The following is a 24,261-nucleotide window of genomic DNA, read 5'->3' as shown; positions in this document are numbered from 1 at the left end:
GCCAAAAATGTCTTGGTATGCTGAAACATTCAGAGTTCCTTCCACTGGAACTAAGGAGCCAAGCACAGGTGCTGAAAAACAAGCCCACACCATAATCATCCCTCCACCAAATTTTACTCTTGGCACAATGCAGTCAGACAAGTACCATTGTCTTGGCAACCTACAAACCCAGACTTGTTCTCCAACTGGCAAGCTGATGGACATGCCTCCACTGCTCTACAGTCCAGCGGTGATGTTCTTTGCACCACTTCATGCGACGCTTTGTATCTCTCCATCAGTTAATGTTCCCCACCACTTCGTGGCTGAGTTACTGTCGTCTCAAACACTTCCATTTTCTTAGAAAACATCTAACAGTTGACTGTGGAACATTTAGGAGTGAGGAAATTTCACCACTGGATTTGTTGCACAGGTGGCATCCTGTCAGTTCCACACTGGAATTCACTGAGCTCTGGAGAGCGAGCTATTCTTTCACAAATGTTTTTAAAAACTGCATGCCAAAATGTTTCAGTTTATACACCTGTGACCATGAAAGTGACTGGAACACCAGATTCTGATCATTTGGATGGGTGAGCAAATACTTTTGGAAATATAGTGTATGGAAGTAAATAATTTGCCGTAGTACAGTATAAGGATGAGTTGATGTCCAGTCAAATGCTTTTTAGAGGGTGTAGATTTTGCTTCTGTTGAGCTTTGCAGCTTTGTGCTCCACAGGAACCTGCATGTCTTCTAACCATTTCTGTTAATAGGCTGACAAAATGAGTCGTTCCAGACTGAAAAGGGTTAGGACAGCCCAAAGTGGTCTACACAATAAATTGTGTTTTATCTGATTTAGGGGCTGTAAATTGTTTTCATTTTATTTTATCAACTCTAAATCGAAGTCAGTAGTTGCAGCCCTTCACATCTATCATCTGCCACCTTTCATCCATTTTAAGAAGTCAAATGTTTCTTCCTCCCCATCTCTAATGGGGACCTCAGAGCGGCTGATTGTGGCCACACTGTTTCCAAGAGGAGACTGAACTCTGGCTTTTCTACTTCTTTGTTGTTTTTGATGGCTAAGATGTTTGCTGTAGTCTGTATTTGCTGTTTGTTTGTGAAATGATTCATTTGAAAGTTTGTTTTCTGCAAAAAAAAAAATTACCTATTCTGACCACATGCATTTCTTTTTCATTGCTTTTCAAGCTTTGCTCAAGATTTTTCCTGATTAGATAACGACTGATTTAAAAAAGGTTAATGTAATTTGTTGTGTATATGTTTAGATTTATTAAGTTATTGTTTAAAGAAAAATATATTTTTTAGTTGTTGGTGTATGGACCACTTTTAAACAAATACTTTTAAAGCACCTGTGAAATACAACCTTTTTTTAATATTGTTTGGAATAAGACCAAAAGTACAAAATATTCTCACTAAGTGCTTCACACCAATTTAAAAAACAACATTGACTTAAATCTTATTTAAGTCTATATAATTCACACAGTCTGAATACCAGACAATTCAAGGTAAATGTCTGGAATAATTTTACTATGAAGAGGCTTAAAATTGACCCACTGCGCATCCTAATCTGCCCAGGATGCTCCACCCACAGATTAATAATATATATAACAGTTGGAATATTGACATGCATAAGGTCCTGTCTCTACATTCCCACATTCAGCCATAACTGGTCAATGCAGGGTACATGTCACCAGGCGAGCAGCCTGGCATTCTCATAACTCATCACATTGTATTAATGGTGATCATGTCTCCCTGGTGATCATCCAGGGACAGGAATGTGATGATGAGAAATTTATTATCATAATCTTATAGGGATCATGATGCAGTGTGACCTCAATTCTGCATTGCCATTTCCCCGACTCCAAAACCAGTAAAAGTATAGACCACCATTATATTTGACATGAATGAACCTATAGAAGCAGCTGCAGCAGTAATACCTGCATCGTCCTTTGTGTGACCTCATCACTCTCACATTGTTCTGGTGTTCACCTAACTGAACTTTGTAGGTTTGTAGGTTCTGTTCAGACAAAGGTTCTGTCTCGAACTATGGACTCGAACTAACGAGGACCAAACAGAACTGGTGTGAATGCACCCTCAGTCAAACACCAGTCTGTCTGTGCAGAAGGTCCAGTTTTTTGGGAGGTGTGAATGTATTCAAACTCTGATGCAGACCAAAAAACTGAACTCTGTTTCGCCTACAAAGCTAGGACTCAGTTCAGTTGAAATAAACTTGAGTCCAGTTGGAATGCTAAGCAGGCCGGAGACCACCCCAAAAGAAGGAAGTGGACTACAATGCAGGGCATTTTGGGTAAATGCAACCCTGACAAATGTGTGTGTCCATTGCCAGCAGGAGAAATGTTCTAGAGAAATGTGAGTAAACATTTCTCTATGTTGTTCATCTGAAACAGCTACCCATGTTTTCCAATAGCCCCATATTTGAATAATAACACTTTTTTTCAAAGTCTTAAGGAATTCAAGGTGTAATCTATAGCCTCTTCCTGATCCAACATACAGCATGTGACATCCTGGTAGAACTGCTCTATGCATAAACAAGTGGAATCTGCTCGTTAGCCAGAGAACGCTTTCAGTCCTTGTTCCAGACTGAATCTCTCCTCGAGGCCAGTTCTGTTTCGGGTCACTTTGTATGGATGTGTTCTGTTAATGTTTCTGTTCATATATTGTTTTATCACACGGTCTCTGGTCTTTCACCCTTTCTTTGCCCATTTCATGGTTTAGAGCAGTATTTTTACACAGTCAGAGTAGCCAGCTTCATTTTCCTCAGTGGTTTACAGAATCTATAGGCAGTGAACTTCAAACTCTTTCAACCAAATGATAAAACCAGTCAAAGTCCCATTCTGACTGTAAAATGCTGCACTACATACACTACACTTGAGTTTTGTGCCAAGTGCTTGGCTGCCCACCTTTAATCCAACAGTGTGTCTGTGTGTTTGTGTTAGATAAGAATGTTGTATCATTGACATGGTAGTACAGAAAGCACTGGTGATACCCTTACATTAGCATCTCTCTTTTAACATATCCTCACTCTCCATCTTCCTGTCTCTCTTGTTGTTTCTCACATGTTATCTGCTCCTGTTGCCCTTTCTCTGATTTCTGTGTGTGTCTGTGTATATGAATGTGTGTGTGCTTTGATGTTTGCTCATGCTTGTGTTGTTGAAATGTTTGTGCATACACCTGTCTGTGATTGTGCTTATGTGTGCCTGCTTGTGTGCGTGCCTGCGTGTGTGCGTGTTGTGTGTGTTTCTTCTCTTTGGCCAGGTGAGAAGGTCATGCAGGATGATGAGTTCACCTGTGACCTTTTCCGCTTCCTGCAGCTGCTTTGCGAAGGACACAACTCGGGTACTAGGCTCTCTCTTATTGGTTATTAATTAATAGAGAAATGTTTAGCAGGCTGTGAATTAAGCTCCATGGCTTTAACTGGCAATACAATTGATACAAAGTGGTTCTGTTTTGTTAAAATAAGGTCTTTTTCTTCTAGCTTAGAAGGGAGAAAGATACATTTGATCTATCAATCAACTGATTCTTATATAAAATGTATTCACCCTCTTGGATGTCCCACTCTTTTTTTTGTTGTTGTTGTTGCTTTTATAAATCAGTCACGATCACTTGGCTTTTTTGACAATTTGCAAAAAAAAAAAAAGCTTAAAGTGAAAGTTATGTTTCTACAAAATAATGTCAATTAAATAAAAATTATTTGCAGAAATGAAGTGAATGCATAAATAGGGAGTGTGTGTTTTGGTCTCAGTCAGGCTGCTCATCTGAATGATGCAGTTTTCCTCCATCATTGCTGCTAAACTGTTTCAGCTCTCTCAGGTGGTCTGGTCTTTGACTGGGCCACTTCTGAACATCCACCTTGTGCATCTCCAGCTGGATACGTCAGCTCATCATTTGGTTGAAGAATAAATGGTCTCTTAAGCCGGTGATTTGTAAAAGCAATAACATTTAAAGCATCCACGGGGGTGAAAATCTTTAATAGACTCTATGAAGCATCTGAAATATCTTGTTCTGCTTTTTCCCTTTCGACTTTATATATTCTTATTTTTGTTTCATTTTGTTTCAGATTTCCAGAACTACTTGAGGACACAAACTGGGAACAATACAACCGTCAATATCATCATCTCTACTGTTGATTACTTACTCAGAGTTCAGGTTAGTTTTTTCTCTTCACAGCTACAATATGTGAAAAATACAATTTTACTCTAAGGCAGATTTCCTCATAGGAGCTTGAAAAAAACCCCTGATGGTTATATGGACAATCCTAACTAGCCAGTTTTTTACAAAGCTGTTAATTTGAGTGAAAAATATCTTTTGGAACAAGTTGATCAGTTAGTAACAGAATGACAAAAATAAATGATTTTTTTGGCTGAAGACTCCAAAAATAAGCTGCTACATAATGCAGACATGGCATGGAAGGAATTATCCTAATCTATAATTTCTATTTGGTTGTTTGTTTATTCATTAAAATTTCAAGCTTCTAATTTTACTGGAAACACTTTAATTTCCCATTCTTCCTCCTCAGGAGTCTATCAGTGACTTTTACTGGTATTATTCTGGGAAGGATGTTATTGATGAGCAGGGCCAGAGGAATTTCTCCAAGGCAATCAATGTGGCTAAACAGGTGTTCAACACACTTACAGAGTATATCCAGGTAAGAGAATTAAGCAGATAGAAAGAAAGAACTTCATTTCTATTAAAAATCCCTTTATTTTAAAAAAAGCTACTAACAAGTTCCATGAGGCAGATAACCAGAATTTCCTTAATCAGATCCAAAAATGAACTTCTTCTGTATGTTGCAGTACATGTACTCTAATGAAAAGCTTCTTATTCTCTCCTCACATCATGCAGTGTCATTTATTGTTTTCTTGTTTGAAATTTTTTTTTTTTTGCATAATTATGTGCAGGGTGACTCATCGCTCTGTACAGTGAAACTGACTGAGTTTGTTTTTGTAGGGGCCGTGCACAGGCAACCAACAGAGTTTGGCACACAGTCGCTTGTGGGATGCTGTGGTTGGCTTCCTGCATGTCTTTGCTCACATGCAGATGAAATTATCTCAGGTTAGTGGAAAACAATTTGGGTAGAAACTGACAGGTCTCACAAAGTCACCCATTTTATGAGTAGATTGAAAGTCTGCATTTCTTTATTGTGCATGTGTGAGATTAAGCATTTAAATAACAATTTGTACCTTCTTTTACCATAATTAGCCTACTATAAGTGGGTTCCAGACTGATCAAACATGGTTCCTTCTCTTTCCTTTTAGGACTCCAGTCAGATTGAGCTACTGAAAGAACTGATGGATCTGCAGAAAGACATGGTGGTTATGTTGCTTTCTATGCTAGAAGGTATATTTATGTTCTTAGCAATGTATGACTTATTGTCGATTGATCAATAAATTAAGTTTATTTGTATAGTACATTTCAGCAGCAAGGCAGGTCATATGAAGCCATACAACACACAGTCAACAACTGAAGCATTACATTTTGTCAAGTACCATCATCAGAATGTCAGTTAATGTTTTATGTATGTTGTTTGAAAAGCTAAACAGGTGGCTTTTTAGTCTAGATCTGTGTTATAGATAGAACCAGCAGATGGATACATTAGTTGTGTTGAGATAAGCTATGTCTGCTATAGTTGTTAAATCCTGTCTAAAAATATTCACCGTCACCCTCACAGGTAATGTAGTAAATGGGACAATTGGCAAGCAAATGGTTGATATGTTGGTGGAATCGTCCAACAATGTGGAGATGATCCTCAAGTTCTTTGACATGTTCCTGAAACTGAAAGACCTGACCTCCTCTGATGGTTTCAAGGAGTATGACCCCGATGCAAAAGGCAAAAAGCTCTGAACACTTTTTTTGTTGAATAAGTTATTAATGAGCCCTAATGAGAAATGTGCTGGATTGACATTTTTTGCATATAGAGTATTTTGCATGGTGGAAATGGTTTGTGATTAACAAATATATGAACCTGCAGGTGTCATCTCTAAAAGGGATTTCCATAAAGCCATGGAGAGCCACAAACACTACACCCAGTCTGAAACTGACTTCCTCCTCTCCTGTGCTGAGACTGATGAGAATGAACTTCTGGACTATGAGGAGTTTGTGATGCGTTTTCATGAACCAGCCAAGGTGAGTCAGAACACAGAGCAGTGGATGTACACTGAAATTTTTTTTCTTTGAACCAACTTAGAAAACATTCTCTAATTTGTTGCAGCTTATTTTATTTGTTTTTCTGATTTGACTGAAAATCATATCAGAATTATAGCTTCAGCAAAACTATTAAAATTAGCTGTACCAAATTAGAATAATATATATATTTTAAGTTGGTTCAAAGAAAAAATATTTCCAACACATTTACAGTTGAGAGAATTATTGTAACCTCAGGGAACAAACAAGACATTTCTTTTTTTTTTCTTGTAAAGTGCCTTGATATGATGTGAATTGCTGCTATACAAATAAACTGAATTGAGTTGAAGGTTTCATTGTTGCAGACGTCCTGGGTTTGAATTCCAGGTCTTTCTGCATGGACGTTACTGTCCTCCATGTTGATTCTCTCTGGGTGCTCCAGCTCTTTTCTACAGTCTAAAAATTGACTGTTGATTATTCTGTCTAAATAGTGGACTTGTTCATTCACCCATGAACTCTTTGTTGCCCTGTGATGGAGTAGCGACCTGTCACAGTGTACTCCGCCCCTAACCCAACGGCCATAATATGATAATGAATTATAAAGCCTCCAGACAGATGGATGGAACTGAATTCAATTCAAAAAGAAGGAAGCTATATTTGGAAAAACCTTGTGCAAATCAATCAAGATATTGAAATAAAGAATCAAAATGTCCATAATGAAGAAAAAACCTTTAACAACCATTTTTGCCTAATGTGGCAATTTCCTACACATTCCACTCGATCTAGGCTCTGTGTTCCATCTGGGATTTCTCCAATTGGCTTGGATTTATGGAGCTTGACTTTCTGCCAGGTCAATCAGGAGAAGTTGTGAACGATGATGAGTTTCTCCTCCATTTTAGAATTGCAGTCTGCCTGTAGTTTCAGCAATGGCAGGGGAGGAAGAAGCTGTTCAGTACGTGATGATTGATCACAGTGCAGGTAATTTCCAGTAAACTCCACAGAACTGGTGCATTACATATGTCATGAACAAACATTAGCTACTAGATAAAATTTCAAACTTCTACACAGTCTCGGACTGCAGGCAGCAACAGCTGAGAGCCCAGGGCCTCTAGGTGAAATAAATAGCGTACAACAAGGAGCTGGTTTTTACCAGGATGGTGTGTGTGTGTGAAGTTTAGCCAGACATCACACACACAAGAATTATTTAAATAACAAGGGTTGGGTCATTTAGTTTTCTCAGACTTTTAAGTTAAGTTAATGTTTTTGGTTCCATCATGATCCATTTTGCCTAACATCCTTAAAAGCAATAAAGGTTTAATTTCATATTTACTCTTCACTTTGTTTCTCAGGACATTGGCTTCAATGTGGCAGTTTTGTTGACAAATCTATCTGAGCACATGCCTCATGACACCCGCCTGCAGACCTTCCTGGAGCTGGCCGAGAGTGTCCTCAACTACTTCCAGCCATATCTGGGCCGGATTGAGATCATGGGCAGCGCCAAGCGCATTGAGCGGGTTTACTTTGAAATCAGTGAGTCCAGTCGGACACAATGGGAGAAACCTCAGGTGAATATGCTTTTAGCGATCCATCACTTCAGATGATCAAAGATCTGTTAACCCTGAAATCTTCTCCAAACATCCCTCCTGTGTGTGCAGGTCAAAGAATCAAAACGCCAGTTCATCTTCGATGTGGTGAATGAAGGTGGAGAAAAAGAGAAGATGGAGCTGTTTGTGAATTTCTGTGAGGACACCATCTTTGAAATGCAGCTAGCAGCGCAGATGTCTGATGCTGGCGAGCGCTCAGCTGTGAAAGAGGAGAGTGAGCGAGAGAAATGTGACGAGGAAAACCCTGACATGGGCTTCTTCTCTGTGTCTACTGTGCGCTTGGCTTTAATCGCCCTCCGTTATAACGTCATGTTGCTCATAAAGGTAAGAGCACACATTTCCTTCACTGCCAATTTAACATGTATGTACATACCATATATATAAATATATATTGATTCAGTGTCTCCCAAACTTTGCATATGAGGTCTTTGTAATGAAAAAATGCAGTTTGATGTAAATATTCTTTTATGCATGACAAATTTTAAGAAATAATTCTAATCTTTTCTGGACAAAACATGTAAATGAATCCTGAGACGGTGAAAGCAGTGATGTCTGTCTGCTGGAAGATGCAACGCAGCTTCCAAATGCTTTATATGACAAAAAAATAATATGATAATGATTTATGAAGCAATTAATAAACATAGCATTTTGTTGCATGTCATCAACAAAATCATCAATACACATCAAATGTTGGTCAATGTTTCATTTATTATGAAATGAACCAATTCTAACCAAGTTGAATTTTAGTCTATTTCTCAATTCTGGTCCTGTTTAATGGCTACAGAAGAGGCCATGCAATCATTTAGATGAGCTTTTCTGCAATTGAGTCACATCTAAAACATACAGAGCCGCGGTGGCTGAGGCCTGGAATTGAGAAGCCCTGGTCTAGAGGAATTTAGTGTTTCAGCTGCACTTTTCTGGAAGTTTGGTGTATAGAAGCTGAAGGCTGCGTCTCCATGCTTGGTTTTGTATCTTTATGCAGACAGACAGTGAAGACACTGATGCAGCAATCAATGCGACTAGATAAACACATGGATGAGTTTCTCTAGATCTTGCTGAGACGTTAGTTCTCTAATGAAATGTTTTTCAGGTGATAGAAGGTTGGCTTTATAATGGTCTTCATGTGGCTCTGATGGTTCAGATCAGAGTCCACATCGAGGGGCACAGTGATGTGCAGCAGAGTGTTCGGTAAGCTTTGGCTCTGTTCTTTGCTTCAGGTGCTGTCAATGAAGAGTCTAAAGAAACAAATGAAGAAAATCAAGAACATGACACTGAAAGACCTGGTGACCACTCTGGTGTCTTTCTACTGGTCAATGCTGCTGGGTCTCCTCCATGTGACCTTCAGTGTGGCTCGAGGATTTTGCAGAATCTTCTACAATACCTTCATGGGAGGAAATTTAGTAGAGGGAGCCAAAGCTGTCAAGGTTATTTATGTAAAATTAGATGCAAAAATGGTTGAAGAAAGAACTATTTAGATTCTGCATCAGCTATTCATAAAGAAATGTCTCCATCTACAGGTGTCAGAGCTGCTGGCCACCATGCCTGACCCAACCCAGGACGAGGTCCGCGGTGAAGGAGATGAGAGAGAGAAGAGGCTGTCTGAGCGCAGCTCCCCGAAGGAGGACCTGGCTGATCTAGCAGTTAATATCAGTGAAACTGAGCTGCTGTCGGACATTTTTGGTCTTGACTTGAGAAGAGAGGGGGGACAGTACAAGATCACCCCCCATAACCCCAACGCTACCCTCACAGAGCTCCTCAATACCCCAGTTCCCCCCTCAGCTCTGCCTTCTGCTCCACAGCCAGAACTAAGACAAAGACACCAGGTGAATGAAACATTTTCTACTTTGGGTTTATTCATTATGTATATTCATCACCCTGAACTTGTTCTAAGCTCAGGAATCAATTAGTTCATGTTTAGAGTTCAGCGTCTAAACCTTTAGAACTAAATTTAATACTCCAAACATCAACAACTTCTTGTTCATTTATCACTGATTGTCTACAGTAATTTAAAAGACATATCCATTATGTCATTTATAGCTGACTTATTATCTCTTGCTGTGTTTGTTCATATGAACTGTATTTTATAATGACCGAATTGCTAGAATCACTGCTGTCTTTACCATAATGTATTTGTCACCCTGAGCTGAAGGAGTCTGAAATACGAACTATAAATTATTCATTTAGCCTATGTGTGGAACTGCAATCACTTTAACCGTGTCACTATCATCTCACTGTGTTTTGTCTTTTGTTTTAGTTTCCTCTTCAAACTATTCTTTTATTGTGAACGCGTGTGTGGGTATGTGTGTGAGAAACTCACTGCACTTTTTTTATTCAGCACCCATAAAATCAAAATGGTGCTCCAGGAATGTTATGCATTACTTTAGTAGTGACAGAGTGAAAACAATGAGGCTTGTGCACTTTTGTTATAAAATCCTGATTGTGTTGAAGCACCTGACAAAGCAATCATGTAAAATAAAGAAAATATTTGTGCTGAGGTAGAAGTGTAATCAGAAAAGTAAAATGATGCATCATTTATTTTTTTCAAATTGGAATTTGAAAAGTGTGGCAGGCACATGTATTCAGCAGGCTTTGTAGAATCAATATTCATTATAGTTTCAGTTGTAAGACTTTTGGGGAGGCATCCAGAGAATATTCTGTCTGACTCATGAGAATCCAGGAATGGTTGGATATGAACGTTCAGAGTTACTGTCTTGAGAAATTAACTTAATTTGTCTGTTTTCATTCTCTTCTTCCCCCAAAATGATCTACTTTAATCCTTCAAAATAACTGAAGGAATTGCAATGATCAAACCCTCTTTATAATTTCTGACCAGTTTTTCCCATTTTTCCTGTGGTATTTTGACCAGACAGTTTAGAGTTGGTCCATCACTCTAATCTTTAACTCCTTCCATAGATTCTTTGGCAGATTCTGGCAGTTCTATAAGGTTCCCCGGTACCTTATAGAACAGGTAACAGGGAACCTGTTCTATCAGGTTCTATCAGGTTAACTTATGAAGTTAAAAGATAACTATAATAAATTCAGGTTCAACTGTAACATTTTGTACGTATGCTAAAAAGGTTTATTTTGTTCTCGTTTGACTTTATTTTCTGAAGGCAACAGGCAAACTCAACTTTACCTTTCATTGTTTTATTTTTCCACTATTTCGCAAAAGCCTGATTTGTGTGACTGTGCCACCTGAGCCCCGGTTCACTGCAGCTCCTCCAGAGCCACTGTGGGCCTCTCACCATGTTAAACATGGTGGACTGAACAGAGGTCTAAGAGACACTCAAAGTTTGGGATGTTTTTCTTGAACTTAATCACACATTTCCAATTTTTGTTTAATAAAATTTAAACCATACATTTATTCACTGAGATATGTTGTTGTACTAATAAAGAAAAAATAATATACTGTGGATTCAACATGACAAATGTAGGAAAACATGAAGGGTTCTGAACACTTTTATAAGACCTTATGATTGAGTCTTTTAGCTCCAGACTCATGGTGAATAACAACTATGCATACTTTCTAATCATGCTTTCTGCTTTAGTCAAAGAGTGGTCCCTCTGAAAAGAAGGAAGAAATATCAGAAGCTGAATCTGAACCTGAAAAAATGTCAGAGTGAGTAAAAGTCTTTATTCCATCATAAGAGCAACTTTTGGGGGGGCAGGAGGGACAAAAACCAGAGAAATAGATGAATATGGAGAGACAGCATAAAGCCTTAAGTTTTCATATTTCATGTTTCATGATTTTAGAGAGGAGCATGTGGTGAAACAAGAGAAACAAGTGAAGAATGAGAAGATAAAATCAAAAGTGAGAAAGCATCACAACTTAAAGTCTGATGAACCAGACCTGCAGGAGTCGGCCGTCCTGAAGAAAATCCTGGCCTACCAGAGGAAACTGCTGGTATCACCAACATTTCTGTCCTATTCCGTCTTGTTCTGTCCTGTCCTTCCTCATCCTGTCCCATCCTTTCCCGTCCTTTTCTGTTCTGTCCCGTCCCATCTCTGTCCCATCCTGTCCTTCACTTTCTGGTCTTTCTGATGAAAGAAGAAATACTTTCATGTAGGCACTAGCATGTTCTCATTCAGTCAGTAGATGAGATGATGTGAAGCATGTTAGAAATCTGTTCCAGAATCAACAATCTGCTGTTGTCTTCCTGTCGTCCCCACAGAACTACTTTGCCAGAAACTTCTACAACATGAGGATGCTGGCCCTGTTTGTTGCATTTGCAATTAATTTTATACTTCTATTCTATAAGGTAACAGGGAACTGGGTATGGTAGGAACACACACACACAAACACACATATCTTTACAATGACTTTGCAGTGACTTCCATTCATTCATCGTTGATTTCTACAATCTAACCCTAACTCAGTTCACACCTCAGTTTTAAACCTAACCCAAAAATAACACTGGGCACCATGCACAGTATGTGTGACTGTATAACATTTTGTCATACAGTCACACACACCATCAGGCTCTTAGCCCTCTACAAACAACTGGAAACAATTGTTTCTGTTAAAAAGGCTTTGAATAGTTGAGGGTGATAATAAATGATCTGCAAACATCTGACATGAATAGAAGCCTGGGTCAGGGGTCATGGGACAGAGGTCAGAAAATCAGGCCAAAGCTAAAGAGTATCAGGGAGCATTACTAAACAAAACTGTTGGGTTAGGGTAGTACTTTGTTATCCACATGAAAACTGTTGTTTGAAGTAGTTATTGGATTGTTATTGCAATTAAACAGCATATGGCTTTCTTGTAGAGACCTCCTGAAAAGGAAACAATATTCTGTTTCTCTTTTTAATGTCTTTTTTGTTGTTGCTTTGCTGTGAAAAAAGCTAGTTAACTTGTTCCTGCCAGGTTTCTACTTCTTCATCCCTGGTGGAAGAGAAGGAAGCTGTTCACACCAGCAGCCATGCAGACAGCAGTGTCCAGTGGGATCCACTGCTTGGAGAAAGGCTGGAATCGAACGACCGGGTGCCGGATGAGACGGGCGAGCCTCTGAAGCCGGTCTCAGTGCGTTTTGTTCTGGAGGAAAGCAGCGGATACATGGAGCCCATGTTGCGGATCCTGGCTGTTCTCCACACCGTCATTTCCTTCTTTTGCATCATTGGATACTACTGTCTGAAGGTAAGATTGGCAAATTACAAAGTAAAGCAAGAAAAGCCTTGTTTGGTTTGGGTTTCCTCATGTATATTTCAATTAAGTTTATTTCTATAACACCAGTTCACAAGCAATGTCATCTCCAGGCAATTTACAAAAAAATCTTTTCAACTCAATCACACAGATTCCAACTTATCCCAGTTATCAAACAGTTTAAAATGTTTCTTTCTAAGGAAACCCAGCATATTGCACTTAGTCATTTAGTGCTATTTCAGTAATTTGAACATAGTGGTCGTGTATTGCTGTGTGCGGCTCATGTAGGTTCCACTGGTAATCTTCAAACGTGAAAAGGAAGTGGCAAGGAAGCTTGAGTTTGATGGTCTTTACATCACTGAGCAACCATCTGAGGACGACATTAAAGGACAGTGGGACAGACTTGTGATCAACACACAGTGAGTGGATCAGAACAGAACCAAAAGAAACCAGAAAATATCTGTTAATATGCATCTTTTTCTTTTTTTTTTCTTTTTTACCACTTACACTTCACTTCCATAAAATTCTTGTCCTTTCAGATCCTTCCCCAACAACTACTGGGATAAGTTTGTCAAGAGGAAGGTAAGCAAATAAGTTCATGAAGATGTGAAGTTTAACTGAATAAATTTTGGACATTTTTTCATACAGTCTCATTTTGTGCAGGTGATGGACAAGTACGGGGAATTTTATGGCCATGACCGCATCAGTGAGCTGCTGGGGTTGGACAAGGCTGCTCTGGATTTCAGTGACGCTCACAAGAAAAGAAAACCCAGGAAAGACAGTTCACTGGCTGCTGTGTAAGTTCTTACTCCAACAGTGTGTATGTCTCCTTTTAAGAGAAGAAAATGAAAGATAAATATTGATGAATAATTAACATTATGTAGTCTGGAGGTTTCAAGCTTTTCTTGCTTACAGCAAACCAATTACTCTACAATTCAACATTCTTTAAACAGGAAGATGTACTTTCTGTCATTTGGACTGATTGTAATATAATTGATTTTTAAAATTCTTACTAACATAAAATGGTGGCATGTCGAGGTCTTTCAAACATCACATAATAACCTGTGATGTCATGATCTGCAGTTTTGAATAAACTAGAAGCCATGTTTGAAAACTCAGTAGCTTTACAGACACTTTAAGGACAGAGCTTTTTTCAAAAAGGTTATTGGCCATTGATTAAAATTTTTCTCCATCAATTTCTTCATTGAATTTTGGAATATTACAAAAAAAAAACAGAAAAAACACATTCACTTTCTATCTTCCTTAGAATCATGCATACTGAAGCCACTAGTGAAAGATTCAAGCAGAGTATAACCTCTAGATTTCACATTTTAATAAAATGCTTGATTATTTCTTATGGATATGAAGAACAGTCAACCTTGTCTTGCCTCCTAACAGGCTCAACTCCATCGATGTGAAGTATCAGATCTGGAAGCTTGGAGTTGTTTTTACTGATAATGTAAGTATTCCATCAGTCATGTGCACAAAGAGACAGTGTCAAAACATTTAAAACTCAGTGTTGGTTTTCAGATGCTTTCACAATATTAGATTTATTTTAATATCCAGGAGTACACTGAACAAAAATATAAACATCCCATGTCAAATATGAGTTTTATGAACATTTGGGTTACGTAATATATAGAGAAACTCAAACTATATTTTCAGTAATTACTGATCTTTATATCGGCATTGATAACATTCATTTGTAGCGGATTGACAGTCCTATGAACATGGTAAGGGTCACGCAGAGAAATTTGATTTTGACCCAGTTGGCTTCTCTTAGGCGGTTATGGACAGTCTGAGCATGATGCGTCTCCATGATGTGTGTCGCTGGTCTTAGCCGATCTCGCAGATGGACGAGCCGGATGTGCCGATCTTGTGCTGAAATTTTCACATGTGACTGACGACGATGAGGTCAATTTGCAGTAGTGCCAATGTGCTGAAAACCAACTCTTAAACAACCTGTGGACCAGTAATGTATATTGAGCCGTACAGCTACTGCTCTGGTGGACATCCCTGCATCCTTCATGCCAATGGCACGCCCCCTCATAACTTGTGACATCTGAGGAATTATGACTTGTGACAAAATTTGACATTTTGGGGTGGCCCTTTATTGTCCCAGTCCACGGATTGTCCAATTATTGCTCATTTTGTCTGATCATCCACTGGACATGCACCACCCATTTTTGTATAGGGTAAAAAAACAACTCACTGAGTAATGTTCACTGGCAGCAATTGGATTAAAAATTGTACATAAAACAAGAGAAATATTACTTTTGTACAATAAAATGTCAGCAAATGGAGTTACAGTTAAATGAGTTACAGTTGTTAACTCCACATGACAACAAGCATAACTTTAATTCCAAAATGTTTTGTTCAAAACTCCTTTCATATTGTTTATAAATACTATATCATGACATAAGTGTGGTTCCTGCATCAGTCTGTAACCATGGTGCTGTGCCCTCGTTGCAGTCCTTCCTGTATCTGGCCTGGTACATGACCATGTCCATTCTGGGTCACTATAACAACTTCTTCTTTGCTGCCCATCTGCTGGACATTGCTATGGGCTTCAAGACCCTGCGGACCATCCTCTCTTCAGTCACACATAATGGCAAACAGGTTAGCAGGTTGTTTGTGTTTGTGTGTGTGACATTTTTGTTAATATAAAGGCTAAAAAGCCACTAGAAGTCATTCTAGGAGTCCCTGCAGTCATTATACACACTGCTATGAATAATGACCTACTTATTCATGTCATATTAGCCTCTTTAAAAAGTGTGAAAGATTGAGCACAATGAAATTGAATAGATTTATTTGCATACAGACAAGTATTAAAGTGTCACTGATATGATAAAACCATTTACATGATTTGTTCTAAGCAAAGCATGGTGGTAGGAAAATTCTTCTAATTGTAATTATAGAGTAATAAATAAAGTTGCATTTTATTTCTCCAAGTTAGAAGTTAAAAATTAAAAGATAGAAAAGTCCTCTTTCTTTTAGAGGAATGTTTTTTCACATTATACCAGGGGCCTGATGAATATGTTTCCAAACGAATACAGGAATTCAGCACAGACGTTCCAGCTCAGTTAGAGTTGATCAGTAATAAAAATCTCCATATCATGGAATTATAAATTTTCTGACCTTGATGGCCATCAAAGTAGTGTTTTCATCCTTCTTATCTTCCAGCTTGTGCTCACTGTCGGTCTGTTAGCAGTGGTGGTTTACCTTTACACGGTGGTTGCCTTCAACTTCTTTAGAAAGTTTTACAATAAAAGTGAAGACGGAGAACTTCCAGACATGAAGTGTGATGACATGTTGACAGTGAGTATGATAAATATCTCCACTTTCATAGGTTGTATTTGTTATGAGTTTGAATAAAAACAAGTAACTGCAGTCACTTTTACATTTGCTTTGATACCTAAGTGAATTCTTGCATTTCATGCTGGAGTGGATCAGTTAGAAAATCTAAAGTAATGGAAGTTTTTTTTTTTTTTTTTTTTTTTTTGATAAACATAATGTCAAAAGTTGGTTGTGACCATGACTTAGTCTAAAAGTTGAAAAGCCTCTGAATGAAAAAGTGTGTAGGCTACTGTAACCTTGGTGAACTTTGCAGCACAATAGTGCAAAAATACAATAACAATGTCAATACAAAAATGCTTGACATAATACAGTGTATCTAAAATCATTTCAGTTACTACTTCTCCAAACTACAATTGCATAATGAAATATGAAGTCGGTCTGAACATATTTCACTAAAACATACCTTTTGACTGAATGCACCGATGGCCTTAAATCATGTCTGAACTTGTGCTGAAAGTCAAATATGCTAATGTAATCCTGTAGAAAAACAAGCTGGTGGAGGAAAGTTTTACTGATGTCTGACTTTCTGCCTGATTCATCAATGAACCGCTGTGGAACTGAAACCAGTCAGTATCTTACCGCCTGTATTAACAGGATCATTGGCCTCCATTTATGGTGGGAGTAACAGGGCTCAGAGCGCTCAGGCCTGGAACCAGGCATACTTCGTTCTGCAGCTGATAATCTGCTACGCTATTGTGTCCTCTGATTATAAAAGCCCTAGAATTATGTATTTTAATGAGTATCTATGGACATAGTAACTGTCTGTTCTTTGCCATGTTTAAGCAATCACTATAAAAAGGAATCTGCCTGTTTGTGTTTCTGCAGTTAGGAAGAACCTTGTGTCACCCAGATGTTTTGGGACAAACACACTAATCCGTTTTAGTCACCTTCCCATAGCAGTTGATGGAGCAACTGGTTTCCTATTAAGGAGCCAATAGTGGCAGTTCTGCCTGCATTAAACTGTGATAAGGTGACAGGAGCTGTGGAGCTTAGAGGAATGAACAAGAGGAAGTCTGTATTATGGAGTCACTTGCCTCAGGTTTCAGAGTTTATATAGTGGAGTGAAGTGACCATTTTCTTCCTGTTCTGTTTCTTTTTCCCATGTGCCTGGAGGAAAACAGCTCTGTTTTCTTCTTCTTCTTCCCTGTTTTCCGTTTCATTCCTTCATTTTGGTTCAAAGATATTTTCAGTTTCTTTCCTTTACTATGACATATACCTCTTTAATCAAGACCCTTGTACAAGTCATCTGCACATTCTTGGCATCTACTTATGCACCAATATACTTCATATTTAGGTATTTTACTATACTTTTTGTGTTCTATTAGTTTATTTTTTAGTACAACATTCCTAACTAAAGCCTGTGTTTCCTAGCGTACTTTGCAAAGATGTTGTCACTTAAATTCCTGTTATTACACATTTTTCCTTTTAAATATTTATCTGACAAATAATTGTTTCTGTCCCTTTTTTGTCAACTGATAGTTTACTAATTTTGGCCTTTTATTAATATCAAAAACTTCTGTTTCTTTTGTTTACTGTATGTCTACACACCTAACTACAGTGATGAAATGAAATACTGCTAATTAAAGTGCATTGTGCCTTTAAATAATGAAAACCAATATATGCCGCTTCTTGATCAAATACCCAAGGACAGTCTACAACATCAAGAACAAAAACTGAACAGTAAAAGCTAACAATAAACCACAAAACCACTAAAGACGTAACTTGAGAAGGCTAACTTCAACAGAGGAGTTTTGAATTGTGCTTTGAAGGTCAGGAGAGAGTTAATATTACAGATTACATATCAAAACTGATCAAAACAGCTAAAGCAATTTGAGAAAAAAATCCTTTTCTTTCACCTTCTTCCTCTCCATTTCTTGCCCAGTGTTACATGTTTCACATGTATGTGGGCGTTCGAGCAGGCGGAGGAATTGGCGACCAAATCGAGGATCCTGCGGGCGATGAGTACGAGATCTACCGGATCATCTTTGACATCACATTCTTCTTCTTTGTCATTGTAATCCTGCTGGCCATCATACAGGGTGAGGGACACAGCAAATACATGCTTCTATGGACAAAATGCCTCAGAAAGATGTGCCACTTCACTGTCTCATCTGAGGTCGAAAGTAGGAGAAAAACTGAACAAGAACATAAAAACTTATAATTTGGTGAAAGAAAACTCAACACATATTGACCAAGATAAGAAAGCACAAAAACTTTCACTGTCCAATTTGCAGATTTTTTTGTGGACCATGACTCCAAATTAAACCTACAAGTGGCCTCATGTGGCCCTCCCAGCTCAGCGCCACTCCAGCGTCATGGCAGCGAAAAAGCGCCTCTGCCATCACTTTCTCAGCAATCCTATGCTTGTCCACAAGGCGGCACATTTGGCGAATCTTCCAAATTGCCTTCTATCCAGTTCAGTATGGGTCCATCGGCAAGTCTGAAAAGTTTGGCCAAAATCCGACCTTCCATACAGGAGTTATAGTCCTGTTATCCTGTCATTTGGTGGATTAGTGAAGATTTTCTGTAAGGTTTGATACACATCATGTGTGGAGATCAGCAGCTCGTGGATATGGTTTCAGTCTAATGTCATACATGGGGTGAAACAGGAAGAGTCACCTAATAATGTTCAGGGGCTTCTCTGAGTGGGCGAGGCAACAGGGATGTCCACACCAATGTGTGCAGCAGTGCTCTGTGATGATGCACAATAAATCTGGTACAGCTCAGAAGATGTATCAGAGAATAGAACTGTTTGAATGATCTAGGGGCGCACTGGAGTCAAATTCCAATATTTGACTTTTTAAAGGTCAACAGACGTCAGTAGCATTGAGTTTGGTGCAAATCAGATGATGCATGTGAGAGCCAATCCTCATCCAGCATACCGAGGTGGGCCCCACATGGAATAAATGAGGACAAAAATATGGGTCTCTCATGGATTTCCAAATTCTAACTGGGCAAACCAGATAGATTTGGGGGAAACCCCTACATGGGTTTGCAGTACATATGTGGGTTCCACCCAGATATGCTGACTGGGCCAAATGTAAATGGTGAGGAATTGGAATTCACCATTCTGTCCCCCACAAACTGCAGCCAGCAGCCATTGTTGAGAAAAGGATTCATCATCATGTTGCACCAAAAATACCTTCATAAAAATTAAGTTACTTCATTGAGTAAGCTTCTAAGCATGTGCAATGTCTTCTTAACCTGACATGATATAGGACTTTGCAAAGGAACAGATTGGGTTATTGAATTCACTCAGCCCTGTTATTTAGTTCAACAGTTCACTGGGTTCACTGTTTTTGAGTGTAAGACAGCTGCTTGTGGTCGACTGGATTTAGTTGTTGACCAATATATGCCACTTCTTGATCAAGCTGCAGAGGTATTGAGGAGCAAGTCAAAATGTGCTGCTGCGATAATGCTGCATAGCTGACTAGCCTGGTGAATCTGATTTTTCTTGTCCAATTCTAGGCTTGATCATTGATGCTTTTGGTGAACTGAGAGACCAGCAGGAACAAGTCAAAGAAGACATGGAGGTGAAGACACACAATCACCAGAAACACATTTGTCTCTGCACCACCATTCTAGCAGCTTCATTATTTATGTGATATTCAGATGCAATTTTTAGCTCAACAGCTAGCATATGTCAGAGATGAAAATCAGAAATTGTTGGAGAGAACTTATTACACTTGTCTTTGTTTTCTTGCAGACCAAATGTTTCATCTGTGGAATAGGAAATGAGTATTTTGACACAGTACCACATGGGTTCGAAACTCACACACTACAAGAGCACAACTTAGCCAACTACTTGTGAGTATAAGAGGCTCCTGCTTTTGTTGGTTGTTCCTGTTATTGCAGCTTGAAGGCAGCTGGTGCTTGGAACCTTCAGCTGAACTGATGCCTTGCACTTTGCCAAAGTTTCAGTGGGCAAGGCACTGCAGCAGTTATTACTAGGATTATTTGTATACGAGTGCTAATGTGTCAAAAGGTTTTATATTTAGTAAAGAAATGTAAAAACCAACACATGTTATGATTCTATTGTGATGGTGACCTTTAGCAAGGTCAAATAGTGACTCCTAAATGTTCTTTCTTCCTGTGGAGTTTAAAACATGTAAATCTCATTATGTTCAGAGACAGTGGTTGGTGTTAAACTGCAGATTTTTTATATGGCTGGTCCTCCAATCAGTAAGCTGCATTTGGAATCAAAATATAAAAATAAAAAATAAACCTCACTAACTAAACCCTATCCTTATGTAGTCTGATTTGAGGATTTCTCAAACATGCATGAAAGAATCAAAGTATTAGTTTAGGTATGTTATTGATGAGGGAATAATGTTATAACATGATGGAAATTGGTTTTTCGTAACATCCCCCCTTCAGTTTCAAGTGATGCTTTTTCTCATTGACTCCATTATTTCTGGGCACAGTTTGTTCCATCATCTGTACTAACATGTAATAAATGTTTGTGTATTTCAGATTCTTTTTGATGTATCTGATAAACAAAGATGAAACTGAGCACACGGGCCAGGTAAAGCAGCTCCTCTCCACTCAGCTTTTCTTTCATTCTGAGGGACATTTTGTTCTCAGTATTTACGATCCAGTTCATTCCATGTAGACACTGATATGTTTCATGGTGGATATTTTCTGATAACATTTTTTTTTCTTACATCTTGTCCTTTTAAAGTCTTAAAATTAGATGCAATCCTTCTCATGCTGTCTGTTTCTCTTGAAGGAGTCTTATGTATGGAAGATGTACCAGGAGCGCTGCTGGGAGTTTTTTCCTGCTGGTGACTGTTTCCGGAAACAGTACGAGGATCAACTCAACTGAGCTCAGCCTGTCCTTCATCATGGCCATCTCCAAGATGTTTGCTCTCCAAGAAGCAGCCAAACAACTCTGTCCTCTCTGTTCCACCTGTCAGTCCAAGCAGATCCAGATGTTCTTCCCTTCCTCAAGCCATCCATCCTTATGTAGTCAGCCTGTTGACTCTGATCTAACCTTCAGCCCACTTTGTTTGAATGCTTCTTGTACATAAACAATATAAGATTATAATATGTACCATATGTGACTGATGGCATGTCAGGATTTCTATCTCAAGTGATCTTTTTTTGTTGTTGATGTTGGTTTCACTTTATTTTACGTTCAGGACACAGTAACATGCAAAATTAGAGCAAAGAAAACTAAAAGGATGTAAAAAAGCCTGAAAACCATTCAGGGCAAAAAACTGTTCCACATGTTCATGTTAGCTGCAGATCCAGAAGGTAAAAACACAACACAATTCACTCTCTCATTCATTCATGTCCAGCAGAACAAAGCAGCAGCCGCCATGTTGATGTGACAACTGTGTTGCACATCTGAGAGAGTGAAACCTTCATTCAAGCACAGTGCAGTCTGAGGAGAAACTGGGTGCTGCTGATGAAAGCAGAGCCTTCCGGTAGATGAAGTTTGCAGATGTTTGTTCATACCCAGCCTGTGTTTAAAGGTTGACTTCTCTTCACTCACTCAAGAATTATTAAGCTGTCCCATTGAGACAGTATTTATAAATGCTGATCTGATTTGAGAGTCCTATATACAGTATATATATTCATCCAGCCTATAATAAACAGATGCCACCTATCGCTGTGGCAGATTTTATTTTATTTGGAGGCTTCCAAATTTCAGTTCTTTTTGTTACTCTGTGGAGAAAAATTTATGTCAGAGGACATGTTTGTTGTGCTGGATTAAAGTCAGAGTGCAAACTAGTGTTACTGAATGCATCATAATACCATAATAAGAAATGTTTATTTAGCTTTTCAACAGAGGGTCAATCAATTTTTAAAATTCAGCTGATGCTGGTTTTGGTATTTATATATTTCATCCAAACAACCAAATGAACTCGTTTTTGTCACCTTTATAAATACAGTTTGTTTTTGGCTTGTCTGGTGGATAACCTAAGAGCAGACTTGATGTTTATGATTATCTGGTTTCCTGAGAAAGAGTGAATGTTATTGACAGTATTGATGGTTTGTTCTAGCGAAGGCGTCTCTTGAAAGGCCGTGTAACAGGAAGCCTCAGGAGCCGGGGCGACCATCTTCACTGTTCAAACATCCTGTGATGCCTCCCTCCAAACAAAGCAGTCCCTTTAGCTACTCGCAGAAACACCTTCCATATGTCCCTCTGTTTTAAGGTCTGGACTTTCATTCAAAACAGAATAGAATAACAACATTAGAATATCAAATGAGTTTTAGATGGGAGCTGTGTTGTTTCAGAGGTCGCACCAAAGAAACAAAACCCACCCAGCAATTATTCTTCCATTTTTTATGCTTAGTAATGCTCTTATAAAATACAGCAAAATACGTTATTCTTTTCAAACAATGTTTAGAAATAAATTCATTGCATGGAAACTTTGGCAGTCTAATGAACCCGAGACAATTTAAGGTCAACTATAAATTGCATAAAACTTTTCATTAGAATTATTTAAGTTTAGTTTTAGGTTTTATATACATCTAGATGTCAAGTATTGTGACACATTGCATCCCTTAAAGAGACAGCATCTTATTTCATCATCTATCTTTTCCATACTATATGCAATTTATAAGAGAAGTCTTTAATAATGATTTGGTTCAAGCAATACCTCTTCACTGAATGTACTGGAGGGTCTGTATATTGTTTATGGCAAACAAAGATAGGATATGTTGTTGCTAAAGTTTATTTCAGTTAAATGAATGCATGTATTTATTCATTTATTCTATATTACTTTGCCTTAAAGATGAAGCACATAGAAGGAAGTAATTGGTCATTTTCCTGTCTTGACTGAAAACAATCAAGTTGGTAACTTTGCACTGAACAGGTCATGGTGGTTTTCTTCTCCTCATCAAACCAAATGCACTACGGTCTGCCCCTGTCAGGAACAGTGTGCTGTCTGAACACCTACCATGTTTACGTTTAGGGTGAAAAATGTTTAGGTATTAAAGTGAAGATGGGAATCCTCAGGGGCCCGTTTTCCAACAATCAAGAATGGATCCAGTGAAGCACCTTCAACTTTGAAGTAATTTTTGCTTGCTTCTGGTAGCTCTGTCTTTCTATCAGCTCCATCTGAACTTAAAATGATAATGGAATTATTTTCAGTCTTTTGGCTCATATGTTGAAGTTGCTTCATTGTACAGGCCACTAGAAGACTGGATGTGGAGTTGTTCCATGAAGAGCCATGTCTACTGATTACATTTAGGTTAGTGACATTGCATGCATAGTTAGCCTTGCTAACTGACCAGCAAAAAGGGTGAAAGAGGCAGTCACATTGGCAGCCAATCTGTGTGTGCGTGTGTGTGTGTGTGTGTGTGTGTTTCCATGTTGTCATGCCACGCTGATGTCATGCCTTTTTTTCTACTCCTGAAGTACCGCCTCAGACTGAATGATGCCATGAATACAGTTTGTAGTATTTGGATCATGTGAACGTAAACATTTTCAATATTTACCACGAGGAGGCATGTTTAGTTTGCCTTTCAGTAGTGCATTATGTAGACCTTTTGAATAACTTATTGCTACTTTTGACCAAGGAAAATGTAAAAGAGGGACTGGGTAAATGAAATTGCATGATCTGGAAAATAAATCTTTATTTATACATTTGTGAGCTGTTGCATATTTATAACTCATACATTTGCTGATGGATTAAATTTCTGCAGATTTGGGACATTTACAAAATGAAACTAAGCCGAGTGTGAAAACAATGGGAAAACTTTGCAATGAAATGCTCTGACATGCACTATTGACAGCTTTCACTTGAACTACTGAAAAACTCTTACACACACAAGCAGAGTAACTTCAGTAACTTCCACATTTCTAGACATTCTGTAAAGCATAGATTCTTAAACACTCCCTGCCACCAGAGTCACATCGAGTTTATTTACATATAATATTGTAGCAACAAGGTGCTTTACATGATGAAATAACTTTGATGGTGACTATAAAACCTTGAGAACATACTGCTGATTTCTATACCTGCTCCTTGTCTTTTGGGTCGGTTCAGTAGCAATTTTATATCCTTATCTATTCTT

General features: G+C 38.5%; 1 protein-coding gene across 1 annotated transcript in view; it reads left to right on the top strand.

Moving 5' to 3' along the window:
* ryr2a (ryanodine receptor 2a (cardiac)) overlaps positions 1 to 23,828 on the top strand; it is a 121,935-nt gene extending 98,107 nt beyond the window's left edge. The window contains exons 90-115 of the mRNA XM_055021221.1: positions 3,268 to 3,348; positions 4,070 to 4,158; positions 4,529 to 4,657; positions 4,960 to 5,064; positions 5,268 to 5,349; positions 5,681 to 5,839; positions 5,981 to 6,135; positions 7,482 to 7,697; positions 7,788 to 8,060; positions 8,954 to 9,160; positions 9,254 to 9,559; positions 11,285 to 11,355; positions 11,490 to 11,640; positions 11,909 to 11,995; positions 12,601 to 12,870; positions 13,165 to 13,295; positions 13,416 to 13,458; positions 13,540 to 13,673; positions 14,275 to 14,335; positions 15,349 to 15,495; positions 16,060 to 16,194; positions 18,116 to 18,272; positions 19,702 to 19,766; positions 19,940 to 20,040; positions 20,707 to 20,758; positions 20,963 to 23,828. Of these exons, the coding sequence (XP_054877196.1) occupies positions 3,268 to 3,348; positions 4,070 to 4,158; positions 4,529 to 4,657; positions 4,960 to 5,064; positions 5,268 to 5,349; positions 5,681 to 5,839; positions 5,981 to 6,135; positions 7,482 to 7,697; positions 7,788 to 8,060; positions 8,954 to 9,160; positions 9,254 to 9,559; positions 11,285 to 11,355; positions 11,490 to 11,640; positions 11,909 to 11,995; positions 12,601 to 12,870; positions 13,165 to 13,295; positions 13,416 to 13,458; positions 13,540 to 13,673; positions 14,275 to 14,335; positions 15,349 to 15,495; positions 16,060 to 16,194; positions 18,116 to 18,272; positions 19,702 to 19,766; positions 19,940 to 20,040; positions 20,707 to 20,758; positions 20,963 to 21,058 (3,503 nt within the window). The 3' untranslated portion in view covers positions 21,059 to 23,828. The remainder of the gene's footprint in view (positions 1 to 3,267; positions 3,349 to 4,069; positions 4,159 to 4,528; positions 4,658 to 4,959; positions 5,065 to 5,267; positions 5,350 to 5,680; positions 5,840 to 5,980; positions 6,136 to 7,481; positions 7,698 to 7,787; positions 8,061 to 8,953; positions 9,161 to 9,253; positions 9,560 to 11,284; positions 11,356 to 11,489; positions 11,641 to 11,908; positions 11,996 to 12,600; positions 12,871 to 13,164; positions 13,296 to 13,415; positions 13,459 to 13,539; positions 13,674 to 14,274; positions 14,336 to 15,348; positions 15,496 to 16,059; positions 16,195 to 18,115; positions 18,273 to 19,701; positions 19,767 to 19,939; positions 20,041 to 20,706; positions 20,759 to 20,962) is intronic.
* The last annotated feature ends 433 nt before the right edge of the window (positions 23,829 to 24,261 follow it).

The sequence above is a fragment of the Poeciliopsis prolifica genome, unplaced genomic scaffold (assembly GCF_027474105.1).
Source record: "Poeciliopsis prolifica strain line A6 unplaced genomic scaffold, Auburn_PproV2 SCAFFOLD074, whole genome shotgun sequence".
Lineage (NCBI taxonomy): Eukaryota > Metazoa > Chordata > Actinopteri > Cyprinodontiformes > Poeciliidae > Poeciliopsis > Poeciliopsis prolifica.
The sequence above is the reverse complement of the archived record's forward strand: the minus strand, read 5'-3'. Positions and strand labels throughout refer to the sequence as shown.